The 24,802-nt window shown below is 39.0% G+C and overlaps 1 protein-coding gene and 1 long non-coding RNA gene across 3 annotated transcripts in view; one reads left to right on the plus strand and one right to left on the minus strand.

Annotated features, from left to right (window-relative positions):
- Positions 1-2,926, plus strand: part of LRP8 (LDL receptor related protein 8) — a 193,623-nt gene extending 190,697 nt beyond the window's left edge. For both annotated transcript variants that reach the window (XM_075759371.1, XM_075759373.1), the window contains one exon: positions 530-2,926. In XM_075759371.1, coding sequence (XP_075615486.1) covers positions 530-568 — 39 coding nt within the window. In that variant the 3' untranslated portion in view covers positions 569-2,926. The remainder of the gene's footprint in view (positions 1-529) is intronic.
- A 6,289-nt stretch (positions 2,927-9,215) lies between these two features.
- On the minus strand, positions 9,216-24,779 carry LOC142602723 (uncharacterized). Its single transcript, XR_012836494.1, has 5 exons — positions 18,465-24,779; positions 15,198-17,423; positions 10,593-11,944; positions 9,693-9,859; positions 9,216-9,273 (listed from the first exon to the last, which is right to left on the minus strand). It is a non-coding gene; the product is annotated as an uncharacterized LOC142602723 (long non-coding RNA).
- Between the last annotated feature and the right edge of the window lie 23 nt (positions 24,780-24,802).

Raw genomic sequence — 24,802 nt, forward strand, 5'->3', positions numbered from 1 at the left:
TTGGCAAGATTAAGCTTTACAAAGAGCAACACTTATTTTGATAGTGAGTCGCGCATATGCAGAAGAAAGTCAAGCTGTGTTCTGCATTGCAGGCTGGCTGTGAAGCAGCAGCCCTGGTGACATGAAGCACTGGCAGTTACAACTGCATTGTATTTTAGAGGAGAGCATAAAGATCAGTAAGCCATGAGCGAAGGCAATGTAGCTCCTCTAGGCAGGCAGGCACAGAGGTAATGCCCTGTATTAACAAAAGATCCGGCTAAAGACCTCTCTCTCAAGGTGTCATCCCTTGCAAGGAACTGCATCCACGTAATACACAAGTGAAATAAAGTTTCCAACACCTCTTTAGGAACACTTGAGTGAGCGACCCCATTTGGGGAAAAGAATCAGATCAAAAACAGACTTCTGTCACCATTACACGAGGGACAACAATGAGATTTTTAACCGGAAATACAAGTTAGTATCAGAATTTGGTTGTAACGCATCAAAATTCACAAACATTCTCCTCAAGTGTTTTTTTCTTCCTTCCCAGCGTGTGGCATTAAGCTTAGAAGATGACGGGTTGCCATGAGGATGAAGTTGCTGCTCCAGACAACACACTGAACAGATTTGCTCTGGATCGCTGAACTTAGTTCTTCTTTTTAATCATTATTTATGTTGCAGAAGGGTAACCACAAAGTTATAATGAACTGCAAACATCCAAAGGATGTGAGAGTTTTGTATGTATAATCTTTTATACACATTTTAACTTGCTGCACTACCCATTTGTGATAGTGAATAAGCGACAGCTGAGCTACTAACTCAATGTATATAACCAGCCAGGCTGAAGGTTCAGTAGCTATTGCTTTATTTTAAGACTATATTTATAGATATTTTGTAAATATGTTGAATATGCTTTGTGGCTATCCATCAACATAAGTAAAACAAATTTTGTACAGGCAGGTTAGAAATATTTATTAACAAAATCTGGATTATAAGATCTGTTCTGTAAATATAGTAGAGGGGTGAGAGTATTTATTTTTTTGTATGTTTGGCTTGCTGTGCATAGATTATCTGTGTATATATCTATCTAGTCTAGATAGATATATAGGCATATAAATATATACATATATATAAAAATATATACATATATTTTAAATCTACTAGCCTACGTTTATGAAAATTAGGGATAATTGAATTTTTACAGGATTTTTGAGAAGTTTGCTTTGAAATCTAAAGACACTAAGTAAGAGCGAGCTGTACTGTGAGAGCCCTGACTGCTGAAGCACTCCCCTAACAGAGCTCCTCTTCCAAACTTGCTCGTAGTGGTTGCTTTTCCATTTTCCAGTCTACCCAGAACGACTCACCTGCAGTGCTTGTAACTGAAGAGCTATTGCTTTAGAGCATTGCTGTCAGGAGGAACTCCTACAGCGCCCAATTTTTTTTGTTCGTATCATTGCTTTTTACAGCTTGGAACAAATTTGATTTAGGTTTTTTGTTTGTTTCTAAATGTAAATCTAAGTGCTTTTCCCCACTGGGAATCTTGCACCTCTCAAATTAGCTTAGAATAAGTAGAAACAAAGATTTAGCTGTATACTTCCATACGTCCAAAGTGAGCGCTCTCACCTGGCTCATCAGGAAAACAAACCCAACACAGTAACAGAAGTGAATTCCTTCCCTCCTTGCCCTTTTCCCCTACACATACTGATTAAGAGCCTAGATTTAAGAGATGCTATGGGGCAGCATCTTAATTCCCTGTACATAGACTCCTTTGAAGCACAGCACTTCTCTTCCAAATTACTGCCAAAGGAACACTCTGCACCATGGTAGATCTCCCAGAGCACTAGGCAAGGAGGTTAAAGGAGGTAAAAATCCACAGCCGTAGCAATGCCTGTGGCTGGGCCATCCTGCGTCCTGCAGAAAAAACAGTCTTGTCTCATCTCATTCAATCAGATTCCCAGGGAATTCCATGGGAAGCAAATACACTTACCCATTACTGCGTAACAGGCTAGTACCTCCTGAACTGTACCAAAACCTAGAGAAATCTTCCCAGCATTCTTACATCAGTCCAAGGTTTTGTATTCAAGTGAGTAGAAGAAACTCAGCCTGAATAGGTTTGGGGTTTTCTTTTTTTCCTTTTGTTTTTCTTTCTTTTAGAATAAATTCAGTGTAATGTGAGCTGGAAGTTGATTCTTGACTGAGAAAAGGAAGAAAGTGTCTAAAGACCTAGTATGCATTAGAAACATAATACATACTCTCCAATACTTTGTGGCCTGCATAGACAATACAGAAATAATCAAGCATCCTTCTATTGCAATTTTAGATTTTAAGGCAGTGAAAAAATTGAGATACCCAGTTATTGTTTTAAGGTTTGAAGCTCTGTTTCTACAAATCCATGCACTGTGTGCATGAAGAAAAAAAAACTGAGAAAGGCTGTATGTGATAACACTGTAACTAACAGAGGAATGTAAATATATTTGAAAGTTCTACAGTTTTGATACTTTTTTAAGAACACATACACAGAAACCTGTATAAACCATGTACAAAAGGCTGCAGTTTTTTTCAAACCATTGTAAATGAACCCAGCGTGCAGTGCTGATTTCAACCTTTACAGATTTGTAACTACTGAGAAGTTAAACACCAAATTTGTTTTTTAAGAAATTAATTATTTTAAATAATGGTTCAGATTGTTAGGATGATATTTAACATTGTAATCATTTCTGATCTGTCTTGTCATATTGAAGTTCTGTTAGAGTAAGTTCTTGCTTGGTGCCTTTTGTGTTTCAGTTTTTATGTTACAGACAAAAGGACCAGGAAGGGGTGGGGGAGGGATCTGCTCCGTGTAACACTTGCTGTACTTACATCAATAAGGGTTACTGAAAACCAAATGAACACATTTGTAAAACAGTGCACTGTTTCTATAGAGAAGATTAAATTTTTTTATCTGGGACTACTGAACTAATTACTTTATAGTGCTTAAAACACTGGCCTAGACCTGGGACTGTATCATTTTGGTCTGAGTCTTCCTTTACTCTTAATTGTCCAAACCCAAACTATTACATGTTATTACATTATTACATGTGTTCAAGGGCTAGCTGCAAACCACTCAATTTCTTTGTACAGTTTTTGGTAAAGCAGATCTACAGAAACTGAAAAACTCGTTACAGCCAAATACGCACTCTTCTGCCATCCTGAGAAAAAGGCAGAAATGCTGCTATTCTTGGAGTGACAACAGGCAGTCTTACATTTTCTTTCTTAAGCATACAAACAATCTCTTCTATGGAAATAAATAAAGCTGAAATGAGATCCACTGTACTAGAAGTACAATGGTAGCTTTAGTTGGAGATGCAAGTGCGTCACAACTAAATGTCCCGGTAACTCACTCGCTCTTCCCCTTCTTTTGTGAAAGTGAACTCCTAGGTAAGAAACAAGGCTACTGTGAACAAGGAGGGAGGACTGGAGGCATTTTCTGAAGCGGATGGGCAGTTTCCTCCTGCACAAACTTACCTACAACATTTCCCTGTGCAGAGAGAGGCTTGAGCAGGTGCTCAAATGCTTGAAGACTTTTCTCCTTTTAGGTATTACTGTATGTCCCGTGTGGTCTGGCTTTGTGGGAAATCTACTGCATAACTTCACTTAACATTCTCGTAATCAGGCATGGGATAAAGTAGCCGTAAATACCAATATCCATTGATACGTACCAAGACAACCAAACTGGCATCAAATGACTGTTTGTTTTCCTACCCCAGGTAATTTGCAGGATATACTCAAGCATTAGAAATCGGAGCTCTGAAGACAATGCCACCTTTCACTTTCAAAAACTTTTGAAGCAGTGCATTTATTGAAAGGATCTTTTAGTCTGTTTTTTCCTCCCTAAAGGAACACTGCCAAGCAGCTAGCACTTCTCAGACACAAATAGTTATTTCCAAACTAATACAGACTTATGTACTGGCAAATATTGGTGGTTTAGTTTTCTATTTAACTGAAAAGAGGGTTTTGTTACTTTAAAGTATATCCTCATTTAAGTTAAATATTTTAGCAGAATAATATGGTAGCAACTAGAATAACCAACAACAAAAATCTCTCCAGGTCTAAATAGAGAGGACAGCACAAATGAAAAGAGGCAGAAGAGCCTCATAAGGGAGCCCAAGACCTGTCTGGGGCACTGAGGTTTCAGGTATGCCTGCCAAAACAACTACCTTGTTTTCCTTTTTTTTCTTGTGTCTCTATGCTGTATTAGCAATAAAATTTCTTAAAAATTAGCAATAAAACAATTTTTTTTTTCACTTTTTACACATAGTAACTAACTGTACGGTATGAGCTAAGCCATACTAATACTATGCTGCTACTTTAAGATGCTGTACAACTACACGTACTCCTATAAACACTAAAGGGATTTATGGAATGTGGTTACCTCTCTGCCTTCTGCAGGAGTATGTACATGTCTTGTCTTCACACTGAGTTTGTTCTCCAGGAAATCAGTCCTTTAACTTTGAGAAACAGTTTTAAATCTCTCTTCCTAATTGGCACTGTAGCCTTCAAGAAGGGTGCTACAGCCATGGTCTGTTGCAAGCCTTTTCACTGCTTCAGTGCGGTTTACTGAGCAGTGCTCATTTCAGTTGTCTTTTAAATGCACAGTGTCAACACTGGAAGGGTTCAAAGGGAGAAAGATGGCAGCAGAGATAGTGAATTTAGATGTGGGATATGTAACCCACCTTTCAGATTCCAGCCACAGTGCATTTGCACATTAACATGCTGGCTGCTCGGTGGCCAGCTCAAAACACTCATTAACAAAATACCCGCACTCACACTCCCTCGCTCTTACTTTGCAGGTCCTGGTGCCCTCTACTCAAACAGCTCCTCTAACAAGAGTGCTGTTTGTAACAACTTCACTGACCCAGGATGCCCTGAAACAATACACTGCTTGATTAAGGTATTGGTACAGCCCTAGGGGCCAGAGTTGTTTGCAATCATAGTTTGAGGGTTGTTGTCAATTGTCCTGATGACAAAAGTTGGGGCCACAGCTTTGCAGCTGTGTTTCTGCAACAATTTGCAAATGATCATCCGCATGGAATGGCAACAAGTGTGTCCTAGCCCAGACTCTCATTTCATGATGAGGTGAAGTGCGGTAAATCCAGGCTCTCAAAGGCTGTGCCAGGAATGGCACATAAAGAGCGAGACTGAACGCTAACCTCCTACGCTGAGCTGGAGGAAAGGCATACACTGGGCATCCTAGTCACAGGCCCCAAATACGCAGAGTCGTGCACTTCAGTAAATAATCTGAACTGCTTGTAAGAGAAAATGCGAGCTTGCTGTTCTTCAGGGTAGTGACAGAGACCGAACTGGCTAGGCTCAGCTAGGTTAAATGTGCTTAGTGAATAGTTTGCTGAGTTTGTGGCATCTTGCTCAGTAGGAAACGCACTGAGCTAGCACACCTTGTTTTACGTGTATGGCTACACGCATGGGCTCCCCAGCCTGAGCAAGTCTCACAGACTCAAATTTTACACAGATAAAGATGAACTTTTGGCTTTTGATACCATGGCAGCAGGCACAGTAACACAAAAGATGAGCTTTACAAAAGATTCCCTCACAACTGTCCCCAGAAGTGAGGCCATGTGCCTCAGGACACTGAACTTAGGTTTCTCATACCCGCAGTCATAGCATCTACCAGAAGAAACCAACAAGCACTAGTTAAGGCTATGTTCTTAGCACTTACAGGAGGTTAGTAATGCTAACATCTATCTGTACAACAAGCAGAATGAGCATTAACATGATTTTAAAAAATAATAATCTTTTTCAAATTATTTGTATTATTCAAATTTCACTGTGTACCTCAGTGAAAGAACATTTACTTAAGGGATTAGCCACAGCTGCCTGCTAACTTCTCCATACTATTAAGGAAGACATTGTAGTCTTGTCAATCACGAGCAGGCAGCCAGCTGAACAGGGAGCTGAATGATAGTGTAATAACCAACTCTCCCTGAGATGTTGATGGGCCCTAGCCTGCTTACATGGATGGCTTACACAGGATTACAGCAGAGAGAGGCTGAACCGATAGTTTTTTCTGTGTCTTCACAGCAGTTCAGTTCTTCAGTCCTCACTACGGGCTACAGCGTCCAGTGGAAAAGTAGAGGTTACAACTACAGTTCTTGGCCAGATACAACCGAGGCCAAATAACAAAGACAAAAATCCTGCATAAGGCAGTGTGAGATATCTGCTGAGTCTGCCAATCAAGGAATTAATTAGTTCCAACCGTAGTAATTTATTTTCATGCATATATTCCCCCACTGGGACTTAGCTGAAAGCACATACATTCATTTAATTCAAGCCATTACACATAAAGGATAATGGAAAGCCTTATGACCAACCATTCAAGAAAAATCCTCGAATCATCTATGTATTTTGCTAATAAAGCACAGACCTAAACAAGAGCTAAGCAAAGAAAATACCTTGCAATAATTCTTAGAAGACAAACAATACTTGGAAAGTAATCTTTAGGTCTAAGCTTTGATGACAGGAATTTTCTGACAAAGGCTAAGTTGAGGTTAGACTTCCTGTAATAATGAAAAACTGACATGAAATTACTGGAAATTTACATTAAATTATTATTAGCAATATCTGAAATGTGCACCACACTTAAAAGCCCGACCTCATGAATTGACTTCATATTGCTTTGATGCCAAAAGCATCAGTGGCAATAAAAGTTGTGAAGCAGTTAATAAAAAAACTTTTTCAAATGCATCAGAGGCTGGAAGCCTGCAAAAGAGCAGCTGAGGTTTAGAGAATCTGTTGCTGTACAGGAAACTCATGGTGACTATGTATTTTTAATTTTGCATACAACCTTGATCTTCCCATCTTAAAAAAGGCCTAATGCAGCTAGAAAAGGCACTGAGAAGGTCAACGAGGATAAGTGAGAAGGATTTTACATGTTTCAAAGCTTCAATATGGAAAGACACAACTGAGAGGATGTACAATACCTACGTATAAACCATTCGTGGTGCAGAGAAAGCACTAGGGTGTAATTATTTTCCTAAGCATCCTTACTAGCTACTATCAGATAGGTCCTGGGGTAAATGGAATTAGTCTGATCCAATATGACAGTCCTGATGATCAGATGAGTAATGTCTCATATTTGCTTTTCTTTTTTATCATTGCCATATTTACCATAGATCATGAAAAATATTTTTTAGAAAAGAAAATAACTGAAGCTGAACAGACATATTGCCCATATGAGCAAAGCAGTTCATGGACCTCAAAGGCAGCTCTGGTTCCATGTGGAGCCAGACCAAACAATTACACACTTTTCCTTCCTTTATTCCTTAGTATTTGTAGGAGAAGGAAAGAAAACCTTCACAGTGTACCTCTTTCAGGCAATACCTGACCAAAGGTCATTATCTCTAGGCTGCTATTAAGGTGACAGTAGCACTTCTACACCTATGTCTGCCTTTCAGTTCCTCTCACTTGCCTCTTGTTGTTCTTTTGGAGCACCCTTCTCCAATAAATACCTAATATCCCTTGTTTAAAAGGCACTATCAGTGGTGTCACTCTGATCACATAGTATTGCTAATCCTACCCCTGTGAGCTGAATGAGAAAGATACTCCAGCTGGGATGTTTAACTTCCTCTCTTCCTTTAAGACAGCCCTGTGAAACTGCAAAACTCATTTATGAAATAAGAGCAGTCTTCAAAACAGAAGTATCATCACCCAAAAAGACACCTGCAGAGTTGCTCAGGCACTAAAACTGACTGTGCTTAACAAACAAATAATTTAAAAAAAAAAAAATCAATGGTAATAATTTCAAAATAGTTATTTTAGGAAGTTTTGTTGTTCACACAGGTCTTTTTACAATCAATATTAGAATCTTAACAGAGTAAAGGGGAACAGCAAAATTTTAAGGGCAACGAACTTGAGAAAAAAAGAATATCTGTTTACTAAAAGGAATAAAAAAGACAGTCACTTGCAGTCTGTGCAATCTCAATATTACAAAACATGGTTGAATATGCACAGCAGAGATTTTACAGAAGTGTGTAAAATTATTTTCATTTCCAAAACTGACAGATAAACATGAGCTTCCAAGATCTGTATCATTGTACCATAAATACAAGCATTGTAAGAACAAGAAATTTTAAATAGTGCAGCTAGCTGGATAAGCTCATTCTGAAAATAAGTTCGTTCTCTCAGCCATATGAGATGCGTCAACAGACTGTCATCTATGAGCACTGGTCTTTTTGCAGGACAGGCCAAATTTCAAATCCTTTTGCCCTCTCGGGGTTGAGTAGATGTGAGCTCCATCCCAGTGTGGTGAAGCATGAACTCTCCAAAGTACATCTTCCGCTGTTTCTTTTTTTTTTTTTCTCTTCCTCTCTGTTGGTGATTTAAGAACTACCCATTAAGAACTATCAATACAGACTCTGATCATGAATACCTACTTTGTCTCTTGCAGCCTAAGAGACAAAAACACAGAGCTTTGGCTCGACAGTTAAGGTTGTTCCTTTGCCTTAGTTATCACTCTTTGCCCAGAACATAATACAAATGAACACTAAGGTCTTAAGCATTACAACTTATGTGGACAACCACCAAACACAGAACATTGTGGGGTTTTTCTGCATGCATAGGTACAGAAGCTCATATAACTTCAATATAGGACACCAAAACAATTAAATTAAAGAAGGTATGATATTCAAAGTGTGATCACTAGCCTAAATTCAGACTGTAAGTAATACAAATATACACAGATAGGGATGGACCCCAAGCCTGATTTATACACGACCAAAGATAAGACCTGGGCCCATCTGTAGACCTAGATAAATTAATTGAGAAGCTGTGACAGAAGCATCTAGTGATAATGCTGCATTTGTTTGTAGTACATTACTCCGGACTCTCAGCTATGCTGTTCCAGGCATTAGCTACAGTTATCATTTCCCATAGCAACAAGGTATATGGGACTAACTGTTCACAAAAAACCCACTTATGTTTTTAAATAAAAATATTTATTCATTCTTTAAGAGAAAGAATACATTGTTTGAAGTACCATATCAGGACAGTCCCAGGTACTTGCACCTTAAAAATGCTAGTAATCTGTAACAAGTGTGTATGTCAAAGTTACGACCTTATCTTAACATTAACCATTATTTTTCCTAAGCACCAAGCATTGCATAGTATGTAAATGCAGCCTACACACATCCCAATAAGCATTTAACATTTATTAGGAAAGGTCAAAACTTACACAAGCATCCCCATCAGAACACATTCTCTTAAACGCCTCACACCAGCCTCAAACAAACAAACAAATCCAGCCTGGGTGAACTTCAGCATAAAATGCTCAGTAAGTTATCATTCAAAACAACAAGCTGACAGTTTCTGGTTTCCCATTGTGCCTTCAAAGCAGAAAGCAAACGGCTTCATTTGGGATCCACTGCATGGGTGGGAAGACTATCTTGAATTAACTGAAGGGGGGAAAAGCATCAACTGACAAGAAAGATAAGGTGACAAAACCAAGACTGCAGTCACTATCATATGGAAAAGCAAAAAAATACATATACAAAATAACCATGCACAAAATAATAATTTCATCAAGGATTTCAGTAAGTCTTGAGCACATGAACTGTGCTTACAAAATCACTATCCTTCACTTCACTTTCCCTGCAGAGACTGGTTCTGGATTGATTGCACTTTAAATTGTGACTGCACAGCAAACTACTACAGGTAGTATGTACAACTACACGCAAATCTCTAGTAATATACCTGGTAATACACTGTCACTTCACAGCTGGCATCACCTTTGTTAAGAGTTTTCACCTTACAGAGCAGATGCGTATTTGGCAAATCCACCACCCGGAACTGAACAGGGCAGGGATGGGCCAGAGGAGCGAACTGGAGCTTTCTGCAGGGAGCACAAACAGCAAAGTGTCAAACATCCGCTCACATCTTAGCCAAAACCAAATATATATTAGTATATATCTTTATTTGATGCACTGTTATCTCCCTCTTTCCTGAGGGACCTATGCACTGTTTGTGCTACCTAAACAGCAGGCCACAAAAGGCTCAATTTAATCCTAAATACTGGAACAGTGCCTTTTAATCTGCAGGTATACAGAAGTCTTTTAATTTCAGTGAGTCAATTCAAGCCAAAATCCTAATGAAGACAACATAATTTGTAGCATCAATAGCTATTAGTGCTATGAAGGCTACAGAACACACTGAGCTTTGATTTAATATCTCCCTTTTAGGGCGTACTCTACCTTTGTAACAAGAGTAAGGCCAAAGAGGAGCAAACTGCAGCTACTCCTGCAGATCAGGAGTCTACAGCTATATATTATTTTGATTGACATCTTCTCCTTTGTGAAAAATCAACACAGTGCTATCAGAATATTTATGTCATCAGATCCAATGAATATCAAATAAGATGTCAGATTATATTCATACAATACTAGCTACTGTCTTTTCTCAAGATTTAGCAGTGTGGTTTCTCTCAGTCTCTTGAAGAAAATTCTATGTATCTCTTGCTCTTTTGGGCTGCAGAGAAGCTGTGACCCCGGTAAGCTATCCTTTCTGAATCAAAGAGAAATTTTGCTGGTTGATACCGATCTTATGCAATGTCAGTTTTGCCTACTTACCCCTACCTCTGCAGCAGCAGGCCTCAAGTATCTCCTCTTCTCTACCAGAACTTTTAAAAAGAAAGGAAATAAAAACTATCTAAATGATTATCAAAGTATAAATAAAGTTTGCTTTCAGAGAGGATCAGAGGAACTTATAAGAGCATGAAATGTGAGTGATCTGAGACCAACGGCAATTAGAAAAAAGTAAAGGGCAGCTGGGCTGGAACTCTGGGAGGGGAATGACCCCAGCTGACACTTATTCAGAAGATTTGATAATTCTCTAACAAGGAATTTTAACCTCCAAGGGCACACACACAGGTGCTGCTGACAGAAGAAACGCAGGCAACTGTAAGAAAAAAATACACAGGATAACTTTTTATATGTGAATTCATGTCAGTCTTTGGCACCTGATCATTAGTACTAGTACTTAGTATAAAGCAAAAATATTTGCCAGTTTGAAAATTGTGCTCACATATAATTATTGTGCTGGCATTTTCTATATTCAACAAGACTATGCAAAGAACTGCATGGTAATTTCTGATAAAAAGACAGGCAGCTCCTCAAGCCACTACTTTACGCTACTATGACAACACAGGAAGAACAAAGATGATTGCTTTCTTTCTGCCACTACCCTAAAATTAAGCCTTTCCCCAGTGACACTCATTTGGCTAACACCTCTGATTTGATGAGCATATTGAAGTAAGTCTTTTTTAGTTCCTCTTTATTCACCTCAAAGACTGCTGGAGTAAAACCGAAGTCAGACAAACGGTCAATGATGAGCCAGCTGTAAAGAAAATGCTATTTCCTTTGTAGAAGAGTCACATCATAAATTTCACGTCAGACCTCAGTATTTTTAAACATTTTCATTTGTTTTTCTTTCTAACTCCATGCAAAAAACATTGCCTTAGTCAAAGACCAACTGCTTTGTATTTAGCCTTCTTTAATCCACACTCATTCTAATTCATGTCATAAAGTCTCTACCCTAAACCATAAGTCTTCACCTCACTAACTTTAGTTTTCGATGTACTTGGCAAAAAATGCACATGGTTCTTTATTATATGCAAAACCATTATCCCTCTGTAGTCTTTAAAACCATGTTTATGAATTAATGAGTTGCAACATAAACCTAAGCATTTCAGGCTTCTGACTAATGTAGAAAATAATGTTCAACATACAATTTATTGAGCTGTATTAAGGACGATGTGCTGTTAGTACTTACAGGTATCTTATGATTTAATCTGTTCACTCTGACGACCAAACTATGCTCTCCAGCCACCAGTTTGTTCTCCAGTTTAGCAGTATCAGCTCCACATGCTGGTTCTGACAGATTCAGAGAGAGGATAAGTACAAAAGCATTTAGAAGCACTACACTACATGAACGAAAAAGGATGTTAGAGTGGGAATCAACATAGAAAAGAAACAAACACTCAAGTCAATAGTTCTAAGAACAAGAAGTTGTTCAGGCTAAGACCTTGAAACACCTAGTCTGGTATTACTTTTTTCATTCAGGGGATATACAAGAATGTAGTTTTTCTGGCACAAGACAGAAATTTTGCATGCCAGAGTAAAAGGAAAAAAAAAAAAAAGGTATCAGTGTATGATTACCAGCAGCATTCTCGAGAGTATACAAGGATAACACCTACCTTGAATAAAGAATTAAGTTTCAAGGATTACATTAACTCTTAGTAAAATGTGTTTCCTGTATATTAACAATGCTAAAAAATTGTGTTAGAGGTAGCTGCAGAGAAGACATTTGGAAGATTCATAACTTTATCTGAAATGGAACTGGTCATGATAAAGTCAAAATAAGTACAAATGCATTTTATCACTTGAAGGAATCTTTCCTTAAAAATTGTGAAACACCCCAGAGTATGAAAATCAAGCATTTCTATTTAAAATGCAACACCTATATTGTTAAGGCCTGGTGAAATACAGGTATTTCAAATACATTATTCTCCCTTGCATAAAGCTCTTTAGTGATCTTACAATATAACTACTACCCAATTCTTTACAACAGACAGACTGGATCAAAGGCATGCTACATGGGGGGGGTGTGTGTGTGTGTGTGTGTGTGTAATATATTCATAGAGTTACAAACAGAAGACTATGCAATATACACACACTTTACCACAGCTCTGTATCAGTTTCTTCCACAGCTACACACTGTTTGTTGAAAGTGCTGCCCATGGTTGATGGCCTGTTCCAGCAGAGTCTCTGACAGCTTTCTGTTCTAGCAGATTATTCTGATTACCATAAGGGTTATAAATTACTTTCCTATTGAGCCAGTTGCACTAACACCTAGTATGCATTTCCTTTCTCCTGCAAAAGTACGCAATCGCCTACCTCCTCAGAAGATAACTACCAAGATACAGAGAAAATTAAATGAAAGAAGGGAAGTCTTTATTTTAACCTGCACTGGACATTTTAATTGGTATTACTTTATCACAGACTTATTTTCCTGTCTTGGTCCACAAGGCAGATTATAGAGAGATACTCTTACCTCTCTGCAGACCTGTGAAGAAATCAGGTGGAAATGTACATAAACTGAGGGGAAGGGGGGAAAAAGAGAGAGAAAAAGGGAAGGGGAAAGGAAAGGAGAAGGAGAAGGGAAAGGGAAAGGAAAAGCAAAAAGGCTGCATAAATACTGTCATCTTCAATCCTAGTACGCAAATACTTTTCATCTAGACTGTTGTTTTTACACCGACTTGCGTACTTTGAACTACATTTAAAACTAAAGAGAACTTAGAATTGTAGTCACTGCATTAAGAACAAAAAAAGCCACCCTTCTGGTGAACAAAGATTTAATGTTTACTCAGTTTGTAAACTGCTCAAGACTGACATAATGTCTTTATCTGTTTCCATTATCTTTACAGATGCTAGTGTTGCCCTTCTATGTCAAAAGCAATAAAAAGGCCTCTAAAACAGTAACAAAAAATTCTCTTACCATATATAAATGCTACATCAAAAAGCCTCTCAATAACAACTAAAGTGTCATCCTACAGAATATCGTTATACTAACAATGGTAATATAGGGTTTTTTGTATTTTGTCTCTGTGATTCCAGGTAGTATTTTCTGAGTATACAGAGAAAATATGAAGGTTTGAGGAGACGGAAGGGTCACAAGGTTTTGGGTTGGGGGTTCTGACTTTCTTGGTTTGGTTTTAACTACTACCAGTCTTGCAAGTCCCAAACTGGTTCCTTCCTCCCAGATGCTTAAAATACGATATGTCCTCATATTTTCTTAGTTAGATCTCATCTAGAAATCAGGGGGTGGGGTGTGTGGGTGTATTAAAAAAAAAAAAAAGAGGAAATAGATTGAGTTCTTAGAACAGCTTTCAGTTCTTGGAGCAGCTTCATCTTAAGAAGTTAGAGGTCAATGAAACAATAAGAATGCCAATACTCGGTCACTGTCTTCTACTGACACGTCATTTTGAGTCAGATAATGCAATTCACTCCCCTAAGGAAAGATACTACAGAATGTCTTCCAGCTCTTGCACAGTGAATAAAATATGAAAAAAAGTCTATATGAATCTAAATGGCATATCAGGCTAGCACACCAAAGACATTCCAGTTTCTATAACCCAAATAAAACAAAGATATAATCATAAGCAGGCACCTCTGATAAACCAGACTGCATGACAAAGTACCCAGTTGGAGCTGGGCTGACTTGGGACTGGTGAAGTTAGGGGGGGAAAAAGAAAAGAGAAAAAAATGCAAGAAAAAAACCCTTAAGCTTTAGCAGAAATAATGCAGTTTTAGTGGACCATGGAATATCAGGTACCCACTAAGAAAATGACCTTTTCTCCAGTACTGAAATAACAAAGCCATAGAACACAAATGGTGATAAACCAACTTCAACTTTACAAAATCAGTTTATGTGAGAATAAAAGAACAAAAGACATGACCTTTTCTTTACTATTAAATAGACCAAATCCATTCTACTGAAGTCTTCTTTTTGAACATAAGTTATTGCCCGACCTTTCTTATTCCACTGCAGGATGCAAAGTGACTGGGCAAGCATTTAAGCTCTTTTGTTCTTCCTAAATCAGAGGGGTTTGTCACCACAGAGAAAAAAAGTGCACACCTTCCCTAACCTCAACACAGGAGCTTCTGTAGGTACCATTAGAGATCTGTAAGATCTCCTTCCAAGTTGGGTGAAAGACCACACAGGATAGCAAGCCACAAAAGCTGGTGCTGAAATAGGAGTGGGTATTTGGGCGGGGGGCCCAGAGGCCAAAAGCAAGGAAGGCTGAGCTATGGCTGGCCATCCACACCAGCCCTGTACCTCCTCAGGATCCTACAACACACAACTATCACTTCATGGCCTGCACAATGCAGATCACTAAAAGTGAGAGATGTCTATGGGATATTATATGTATTATGTCACCACTGAGATATTAGACCTAATACTGATACCATTGTGTATGCTATTCTCAAAGAATCAGAAGCACAAAATATATTTCCTGAAATTATCCTTTTCTGTGGTATTACCATGAGATGAGGTCTTAATCACTTAGTTGATTCTCTGCACAAACTGTTTTATAAACAGCATGAAATGAAAATATAATGCAAATGAATGATAATTACATAATTAATGTAATGATAGTTTAAACATCTTTTTACCTGTATTTCTTCTCTTGTGGGTGCAGTGCCCAAGTAACATTCAACAGATGGATGTTGCTGACTGGGATAACTGCAAAATAGGTTTATTGATTGAAAATAGAAATGTGTTATTGTTTCCAATCCTTCTGATCCCAAGAGTCATCTGTGGGCAAGATATTTGATGTAGAAAAACCCATATGCATATGGACTTGGAAATATGTAAGAATATATACATTAATTCATTCAGCTGCCATCACCACTCTGTTAAACCGTTGTCAATAAGGTCCTGCTTATGCACCATCCCCATGGTTTAACGGGACAGACTTATAGTCACAGTAATCCTGACTGACTGGAAATCAAGAATAATTTTCTGTGAGAGTCAAATCACTTTATTATGAGATCTACATGCAGATGTAGATTCCCTTGCTTCTGGAAGGGGATTAGTTTATTACAGTCAGTATCATCATTTTCATCTCAGTTTGGGTTTCCATCCTATTTTCTTTTTTATCTCTGAAAAAACATTTGCAGTGACATGAAACAGAAGCAATCTGATGGCTCCTAGGGGCAGGAGAGCAGTTGTGCACAACAAAGTAGACTCTTTGAAAAGATGACCAAGAACTCTTTGAGATCAGGGAAAGTGGACAGGAGAACAGCAGGACTGAGCATTGTATCTCCTAGCTATAAAATAATAGTGCTCAAAACCCAGAATCTGAAAATATATGCCCCCATGCAGTATGGAAGGGACAGTCTTGCCAAAAACCATAGAGAAGGCAGAGGGAATAAATACTGGTATAATTAAAGCTGATGAATAAAGAGCACTGCTAATTTCAGGGCCCACCTATCTATTGCTTCTAAGAGCTATAAGACCCCTGAACAAAAGTAACAGGCTACTGTGAAAGGGTACCTTTACTGAGAAAGCAGTCTTTCTGGATAAAGAAGAAAAGGGTTGCCATGGCAACCCTGAATGAATTCAGCACATCACCTGCACAAAAAGTCTGCCTGCAAGGGCTCTCTTGAAAGTTGAGGGTTTGCCTGCTTCTTGCTAGAGATCCCTGAAAATTATATAAAGGTTTTACAAACAAGGATTGCACAGGAAATGGATAGTACATCTGCATTCACCAGATCTAAGACTGCTCAAAGGTACAATTATCTATGCATGAGGAAAGCAATGTATTTTTCTTAACATAAGTTTTCAAATGGCCGTAGACATTGGAAAATTCGATGCATGCAGGGGATAAGTAAGGTCTGGCAGTTTTCTGTGAGAAGACAGGACATGCCAGAGGTCTCTACCTTTTTACTAATGAAGACTTATGTTTGGATTTCCTGACCTACTAGATTAGTTTCCTTCTTTATAGAATAAGGGAAAAAGCAAAGAACCAAATATCAGAATCAAAGATGTTGGAAGAATGTGTTTTTTAGAGATGACAAGCATGAGAAAAAGGGAAATGCAAAAACAATTTAAAAGTATGCAGAAACACAGGTTAAAATGGTAGAAAGAAATAAAATTCAATTCAACTTCATGTCAAAGCGTAACAGAGAACATGAGGTCCACTCAGAGCAGCATAAGCATGTCTCTAAAGGTAAAATTTAAAAGTTTCTGTTTTATACACACTGTCCCAGGTCTGTCACCTCTGTAAAGTTTGTGAAATTCTTCTGTGTCAAAAGGCTCTTTCAGATGATCAAAACTCGGATTTGGCAAACCACTTCAAATAAAAGAAAAAAAAATTAGCACAATGTTTATTGAACACAAAGCAAGGCCACATGGAAGCAAACAACAGCTGCTTAATAGCCCAGATCTGAAGTATCATCTGGAGCAGCTCGACACAAGTAAGGTATTGTTTCAAGTGACATGGACTAGAACCTAGACATTCCAATTAAAGGGGTAAAACGTTCAACCCTTTGATTATTTCCACAGACATACAGCCCTTTTGTAGACATAACCTGCCCCTATAGGAAGGTCGTGGGCTAAAGGTTAAATACCTTTGATCCCTTCCACTTGGGGAACCTTCAAAGAGTTTGGGAGATTTGTTTTAAAAAAATCGGTTTCCACAGAAATACATTAATAGAATACAGCACTTGGATAATTTCTAAACAAAGAGCTTGAAACATGCAGTGACGTAAGATACCTCTTTCTTATGTAACACCAACATTTTGGGGGAACTACTTAGAGGACAATAAACAAGGACTAACTTCAGTCAAGATATGCCAGATTCTTTCTGCATCTCAGAAGAAACCACTGCAGACAAGCTTCCCCATTGTGTTGGGTTTGTGTGGCAAGGTTTTGGTAGTGGGGGAGGCTACAGGGGTGGCTTCTGTGAGAAGCTGCTAGAAGCTTCCCCTGTGGCTGACAGAGCCAATGCCAGCCGGCTACAAGACAGACCCACCGCTGGCCAAGGCCAAGCCAATCAGCGCCTCTGTGATAACATATTTAAGAAGGAAAAAAACCAGTCAGGGAGAGTTTTTGCAGCCGGAAAGAGGAGTGAGAAGATGTAAGAAACTCTGCAGACACCAAGGTCAGTGCAGAAGGAGGGGGAGGAGGTGCTCCAGGCACCGGAGCAGAGATCCCCCTGCAGCCTGTGGTGAAGACCATGGTGAAGCAGGCTGTCCCCCTGCAGCCCATGGAGGGAGGATGAGGGGGTGTAGAGATTCCACCTGCAGCCCATGGAGGACCCCACGCCGGAGCAGGTGGAGACACCTGAAGGAGGCTGTGGCCCGTGGGAAGCCCACGCTGGAGCAAGCTCCTGGCAGGACCTGTGGATCCGTGGAGAGAGGAGCCCATGCCAGAGCAGGTTTGCTGGCAGGACTTGTGACCCCGTGGGAGAGACCCACGCTGGAGCAGTTCGTGAAGGACTGTAGCCCGTGGGAGGGACCCAGCAGGGGATCAATGAGAGGAGTCCTCCCCCGAGGATGAAGAAGCGGCAGAAACAATGTGTGACGAACTGACCGTAACCCCTATTCCCCGTCCCCCTGTGCCGCTGAGGGGGGGGGGCGGAGGTTGAACCCGGGAGTGAAGTTGAGCCCAGGAAGATGGGAGGGGTGGGGGGAGGTGTTTTAAGAGTTGATTTTATTTCTCATTCCTCTACTCTGTTTTGCTTAGTAATAAATAAGATGAATTCCCTCTCTAAGTTCGGTCTGTTTTGCTCGTGATGATAATTAGTGAGTGATCTCTCCCTGTCCTTATCTCGACCCACAAGCTTTTCATTGTGCCTCTTCTCCCCTGTCTGGTGAAGGAGGGCAGTGATAGAGCGGCTCTGGTGGGCACCTGGCCCCCAGCCAGGGTCAACCCACCAAATCCATGTTATCCCTTGTAAGTATCTCTGTAAAATTTTGAAGTGACAATTAACACACATCTATTTTAAAGTAAGAGCAAATAATGTTTTGTGTATGTTGAAGCCTCAGTTCTACCATGAGAAAAGCCAATTTAAATAATATTTATTTTTTTAATTATCTGTGGAAATAAACTATAATGAGGTGGAGTCATCTGGACCACACCCCTGTTACTCTTTACAGATAGCAGTTCTACTACACCAACTTCTAGCATTGCCAAACCAAACAGGTTAGAACCAAACAGATTCATATGGGTGCTGACTTTTCAAATGAGAAAGCAAATTACATTATACTTGCATTTACCACAAAAACAATCTATAGAAAAAGCAGAATCAAAATAAATCAAAAAGCTTCATTATAATTCACAAAAAGATTCACATGAGAGAGAGCTGATCTTGGCTGAGGACAGAGGGATGAACGTCGCAACTATGACAGTCCCTTCCAGTCTTGTTTCATATTAATTTCCACTAATCTTTCTCCTTTTCAGACACTTACACATCTGAGTTCATGCTAGGCTTAGGATTTTTGTTCTTCTAATACGGCTGTCAATACACTGCTTTTTTTTTTTGCTCAGGGAGTATTGTTTTGTAAGCAAGGATGTGTATTTGCAAAGAATATCTTTCAGTCAATAGCTGGCAACAGTGGCATAGCACAGCAGAGAAAAACCTGAACTCAGTAATAAAGTAATTTTACTTGGCACCAAAACAGTAGATGTTAGTTCTTACAGAGCTATATTTTTAACCAAGTAGATAAAACTCATCCATATCGCAGTTTCAAGATACAAAAAGGGACATCCTTTCTAAACAGCAGATTACAATGAATAGCTTAGTATTAACATAGAAACCCATAGTCAGTTTGTCTCTAACGGCCACAACAGACTGCCGACTCAGCTCTATTTTGACACTAATTATCTTTCACACAATGCAGAGGCATACAAATTAACATTCTTCAACGCTAGAATATAATTCTCTTCCCAGCAACTAAAGAAGTAACACAGGTATAACAGGGATCTATGTGTAAAGTCATGATCCACACCATGGAACACATTAAATGCTATCAAATATATTTTAAATAAACATTTTATGAATTTATTAACTTCCAAAGACTATACTGTCTTAATTCAGTCAGTGAAAGTAGTTTCTTTGATAAGGGAATCAATAAGAATTAAAGCTTCTGTAGATATAAGGAAAAGCAATTGCATAAAATTCTGCATGTTTAGAACATAGTTTCACAGCTTACAGGCATGAAAAGTATCAGAAAAGAACCTGACTTATTTGCAATCTGTGGAAAATAAATTTATCACTCAATTCTCCAAAGGGTTCAACATTTCTTGTGAAGAGAAAAAAATAGCAGAAATACAACTATTTCAATGGCATGGGCAGGATTTCAGGAAAATACAACAATCTGTAAATCTTGCAACCTTAAAACTTAGTTTTTGGATCCCTAAATTAGAGATCCAAAGTAGGTTGACTTATTAGAGCTTTCTGCCAGCTTTCACTGACATGTGAAAAAAAAGAAAGAAAGAAAGAAACAAACAAACAAACAACACAACAGAAATATTCAGAGCACGATTATCTGATTTCTCTCCTTTTGCCAAGTCCCATAGATACCTGCTCCCCACAGGTCAGAAGTGAAAATCATGTAAATTTTGCTCTTCTTAAAACAACAACAAAAACCCCCAAAAACCTAATAAACCAGTATCAAGATTTGATATGCACCTTGTTATATTACAGTCCTTCTATTGTATCTAAATATGCTAAAAATGTGTATTTATAGAGATATTTTCTTCAGAGACAGAACAATTACTGTTTGTATATGCACACATTTCTGTCTTTCACAAATACAACCCTAAGCCAATGCATTCAAGCATAGCATGCCTTTTGAGTATAAATGTGTCAAGATAACCCAAACACCACTGTCATAGCAATACACTATCTATTGTAATGCCATCAAACATGACATTTATTTTAAGAAGACAAAAAAAATAATACACACACAGCAAAAAACATTTTTATCTCACCCATAATATGCATTCATCAAAAAATATGTTAGAATTAGTATACAGAACTCAAAGACAGTTGACGCCTCCCAGATGAATTAAAATGCAGGTTCTCAGGATAACTCATATTCCAGTTTGATCTTCCTTCCAACACAGTAATTTAAAGAACAATGCATTAAGCACCGATATTCCTAAAAAGGTTTATAAAACAATTTAAACAATTACAGTGGAGTCATTCTCTCACAAAAAAAAAATCTGAACTTGAAGTCAAACCAGACAGCACTTGAGCAACATACAAAGTATGTACTTGGTATTACCTTTAGATCAGACAACTGAGTTCATATAATGAGCAGGGTAATAGTTCTGCCGAAAGTGCTTCAACCTAGTGTAATTATGAATGTTACTTTTTTTAGGCTCATGTTCTAATTTCTTTGCACTACCTGTAAACGTTAGAAAGCCATGGTTAGCTATTTCTGTATCAGTAGGACTCTTCTACTCAAGCCCAACTTTTAGTTATTTTGTAGAATGGAAATTCAAAAAGAATGCAGAATGCAACTGTGAATATTCAAGCCCAAAGATATGAAAAATAATGAATCCTTTTCACATTTATATAGCTATTACCAAGAGTCTGCCTAAACCCATGAAACTATGGCCAATAAATCAGTAATTTTAAACCACCTATTTTAATTATAAACAGCCCTTTGAGATTCCAAAAGAACACACTTATCTTGAATGAAAACACTTTGGATACTACTATAGACAGTTAAATTGTGAGAGGACTGGAGAAAAACTCAAAAATTTTACCAGAAAGGTGCCCTAAGTGACAGAATGACGGACAGGTAGGTTTATTGTGATGGAAAGATATGGGGACCTTTGCTTCAATAGCCCAAGCTACTAAGCCCAGCAGGACAGGCATGACTTTGTCCCAGTCATTTAGACAGAACTCACCCCAGAAAAGATTTCTCATCCGATGCCCAGGTCTGGCAAGGCTTCCTAGCAGCAGCTCCCATCTGTTTGCATCAGAGGGTTTTCCTAGCTGGTAGTCTGTTAGTTTTAAAGAATTAGAACTGTATTAAGTGATCAGTTTCAAGACAATATTCCTAGAAAAGGACAATACTATTTAAACAAAGATTCACACCATACATGGAGTGACACTGAAAGTGCTTCTGACTGGATAGACGCAACAGCAATGAACCGCATCAACTTCCTGTCAGTGCGAGAAGTAGACAGACAGTAACAGAATAAGGCAATATAACCACATTACATCTTTTTTACGTAGAAAAACTCAGGAAGAAGAAATGGAATAAAAAGGCATTTAAGTGTTTGATCCTTAAATGTTGTGAGAGACTGCAAGTCCAACTTACTTTTAACAGGAAAAAAGGAATTTCAACATTTCCTGCAAAACACTGAACCTCTTCTTATGCATACACTTAGGGCAAATATGCAGAACAAGCTAAGTACTAATTTTTTTAAATTCACAGAAGTTGAGGTCTTCCTTACCATAACTGCTCTAGTGGGACTATGACACCCAAAAAGACTGAGTGTTAGGAAGCTGTAAACCAGAGGAGTCCACGAGCCTTACAGAAAGTCATTTAATTAGATTAGTGTAACATCAGTCTTTGTTAAAGAGGAGTGAGTGCACTGTGTGAATATCTTTTACATATGCCAGTCAACCATGAGAAGCTAAACTGAAGTAAACTAGACATAAAGTCAGGCAAAGTAACTTCCTCGTGCAGGTCAGCTTTCCTTTACAGTTCTGACTTTTCCTCCCAGCATCTCTGCTGTGAACAGAAAAGACTCACGTACATTCTGACGTCAAATATATCTTCCAGTCAAACCCAGCCAGATTTAGTATTTCCAGTATTCCTAACCGTATAGTAAAATGCAAGAAGAAAAGTGATTTAGCATTTATTTTAGAATTTACACTCTTAAATCTCCCTTCATATATTGTGAAACTTCAAAAAAACCCAACCCTTTACAGTTTCTTTCGTGAACATCTTTAACCTAATGCTACTTCAGTTTGCCAAACTTCTGTCTTGTTTCGTTAACACCTTCTGAGGTATTTCTGTGGAGTTTACTTCAAAATGAACCACAGAAATAGAAAAAGCTTTAGCGTCAAAAGATGTCTTCACTTTTGTAATGACATCTGGCAGAACTCTGAAGATATCATTCTATTAACTTTAACTGCAGGTAAGGACTAAATTTACTCTGAATAAACACAGTACAACATAGCATGTCACATGCCACATCATACAGAACAATCAAACTCCAATACAAATGCAATGAGTACTTCCATATTAGACTTAAAAAAAAAGTGCTCAACTTCATCATGTAGCTGAGTTGTACATATTTAGTTTTTAATCTTTATTAATAAATAGATTTCTCTGGACTACTAATCATTGTCCCTCAACACCCTCCAATCCCCTTGGGAAAAGAACATAAGAGAAGCTGTCTAACAGATGCAGAGGAGAAGGAGTTTGACCTATTATCACACAGTGAATGACACTAGGAGTCCCATGATCTGTTCAACAGTGAGCCTTAAATACTTCACCTTCCTATACCTAGCTTTTTATTTTATTCTCTCACTCTTGGTGAATCTATAATAAATTGTTCTTTATTTTGTGTGTGTCCAGTGAATAGTGTCTTTAGGTCCAAGCAAATAGTAATTTAAGCTAAATGAGACAAAGATGCAATTTCTTTGCTCCATTATTTTAATCCAATGAAGTCCTAAAATATATCCAAAGCAGTTCATTAACCCTAATTTATGAGTGCCCACATTTAAACATTTGTATTTTTCCAGAAAATTGCCTCTCACTGCAATAATTTATGTTAAAAGAAATCAACCATCAATCCCAACATCTTTTGGTTTTGATTGTACTAGTGAAAGCTGAGACAGTACGTAGTCAGAAGAGGAAGCAAGATCACAAAACAAACAGCGCTCCTGAAAAACAAACTACAGCCAAATCTGACCTATCATGGGGGGGCGGGGGGGGTTAGTCAGTTTATGTATGAATGATGTCCAGATGTAGACACCTAGGGCTTTCCTCCATGCAGAATTAACTAAGATCAAAAGGTGTATTTGCTTGTTTACACAATACCATATCAAAGACTATGTTATTTCCATGGACAAATTCAACCTGGAAGCAGTTCATAATAGTAAATATTGCCAGACCTAACCTTGCTGTAACTCTAAAGTAAGCAGAGTGAACTTCATTAGACCTGCACTAACTGCCTACACCTGGGACGTAACACAGCACCACCTAAATGACATCAAATTCATCAGTGTAAAATCCATTTTCAGTACTACCACAGTACAAAATGTCCTCCCCCATTCACTGGCCTCAATAAAAAGTGCCCCTTCTAGTGATCAATGCAAAAACCACCCTATTTCTAAATTTTCCTTTCAGAAGGGAATATTTTACAAAAGGGCATGTGTCTGGCCATTTCCTCTCAGCAGTTCCCCAAAGAAAGAGCAAAAAGGCAAACATTACCACCAGTCCATTCACTCTCAGACTTCAGGCCACCAGTGGTGAGGCCTACTCAACAAACCAGTACTGGTGAGGAGAGCCAGGCGTGCACCGGCTGCGTGGGGCCAAACCCAGCCCAGGGAACCACTCAGCTGGGTTACCGCCTTCATCCTCAGGAGGCACAACCTGCTTCAAATTTAACTCTAAATGTTAATGTCTGGACTCATAGCAAAGGCCTAGCTGCACCTCATTTTTCTTTTATTACTACTATGTCTAAATATTACAAGAAAGCCTTTATTAGTAACAACTAAGTAACTTTCATTTTCCACCTAGAAAAAAATGGCAAGTTTTAGGGCAAAGCATGCAGTGTCTCCTTCACTGACTGCATCGAGCGGCCCTGACAGACAGACTGGTACTTGCATGTGGACTTTGCTCCATTCCATATTTCAGCGATGGCACCCAAGCCATCGCCACCACAGCTGTGGTGTGGGGAAAGCGGATACGATAATCAAGCACCAGCGTGACTTTTTTCTGTCAAACGTTGTAAATATTACTACGAGAAAACAGCTTTGTGTCACCTGCCCGGGCTCCAGGTACCCCATCAGGAGCTGCCTGGTGAAGGCCCAGACTTTTGCCCTGGGGAAGGCGGTCGAGGCGCGAGGCCCCTCAGCTGTACCGCATCGTGTCGATAAGGGATTCGGCGATGTCCGGGGCGCCCCGGTTGAGTTTTGGCTGAGGCACCGCCCTCCTCCCGCCGCCGGGGCCGCCTCCCGCTGCGGACGGAGGGAGCGGGAGGCCTGGCCCGCCCTCACGGTACGTGTGCGGCTGCAGCT

This window comes from Balearica regulorum, chromosome 8 (genome assembly GCF_011004875.1).
Source record: "Balearica regulorum gibbericeps isolate bBalReg1 chromosome 8, bBalReg1.pri, whole genome shotgun sequence".
Taxonomy (NCBI): domain Eukaryota; kingdom Metazoa; phylum Chordata; class Aves; order Gruiformes; family Gruidae; genus Balearica; species Balearica regulorum.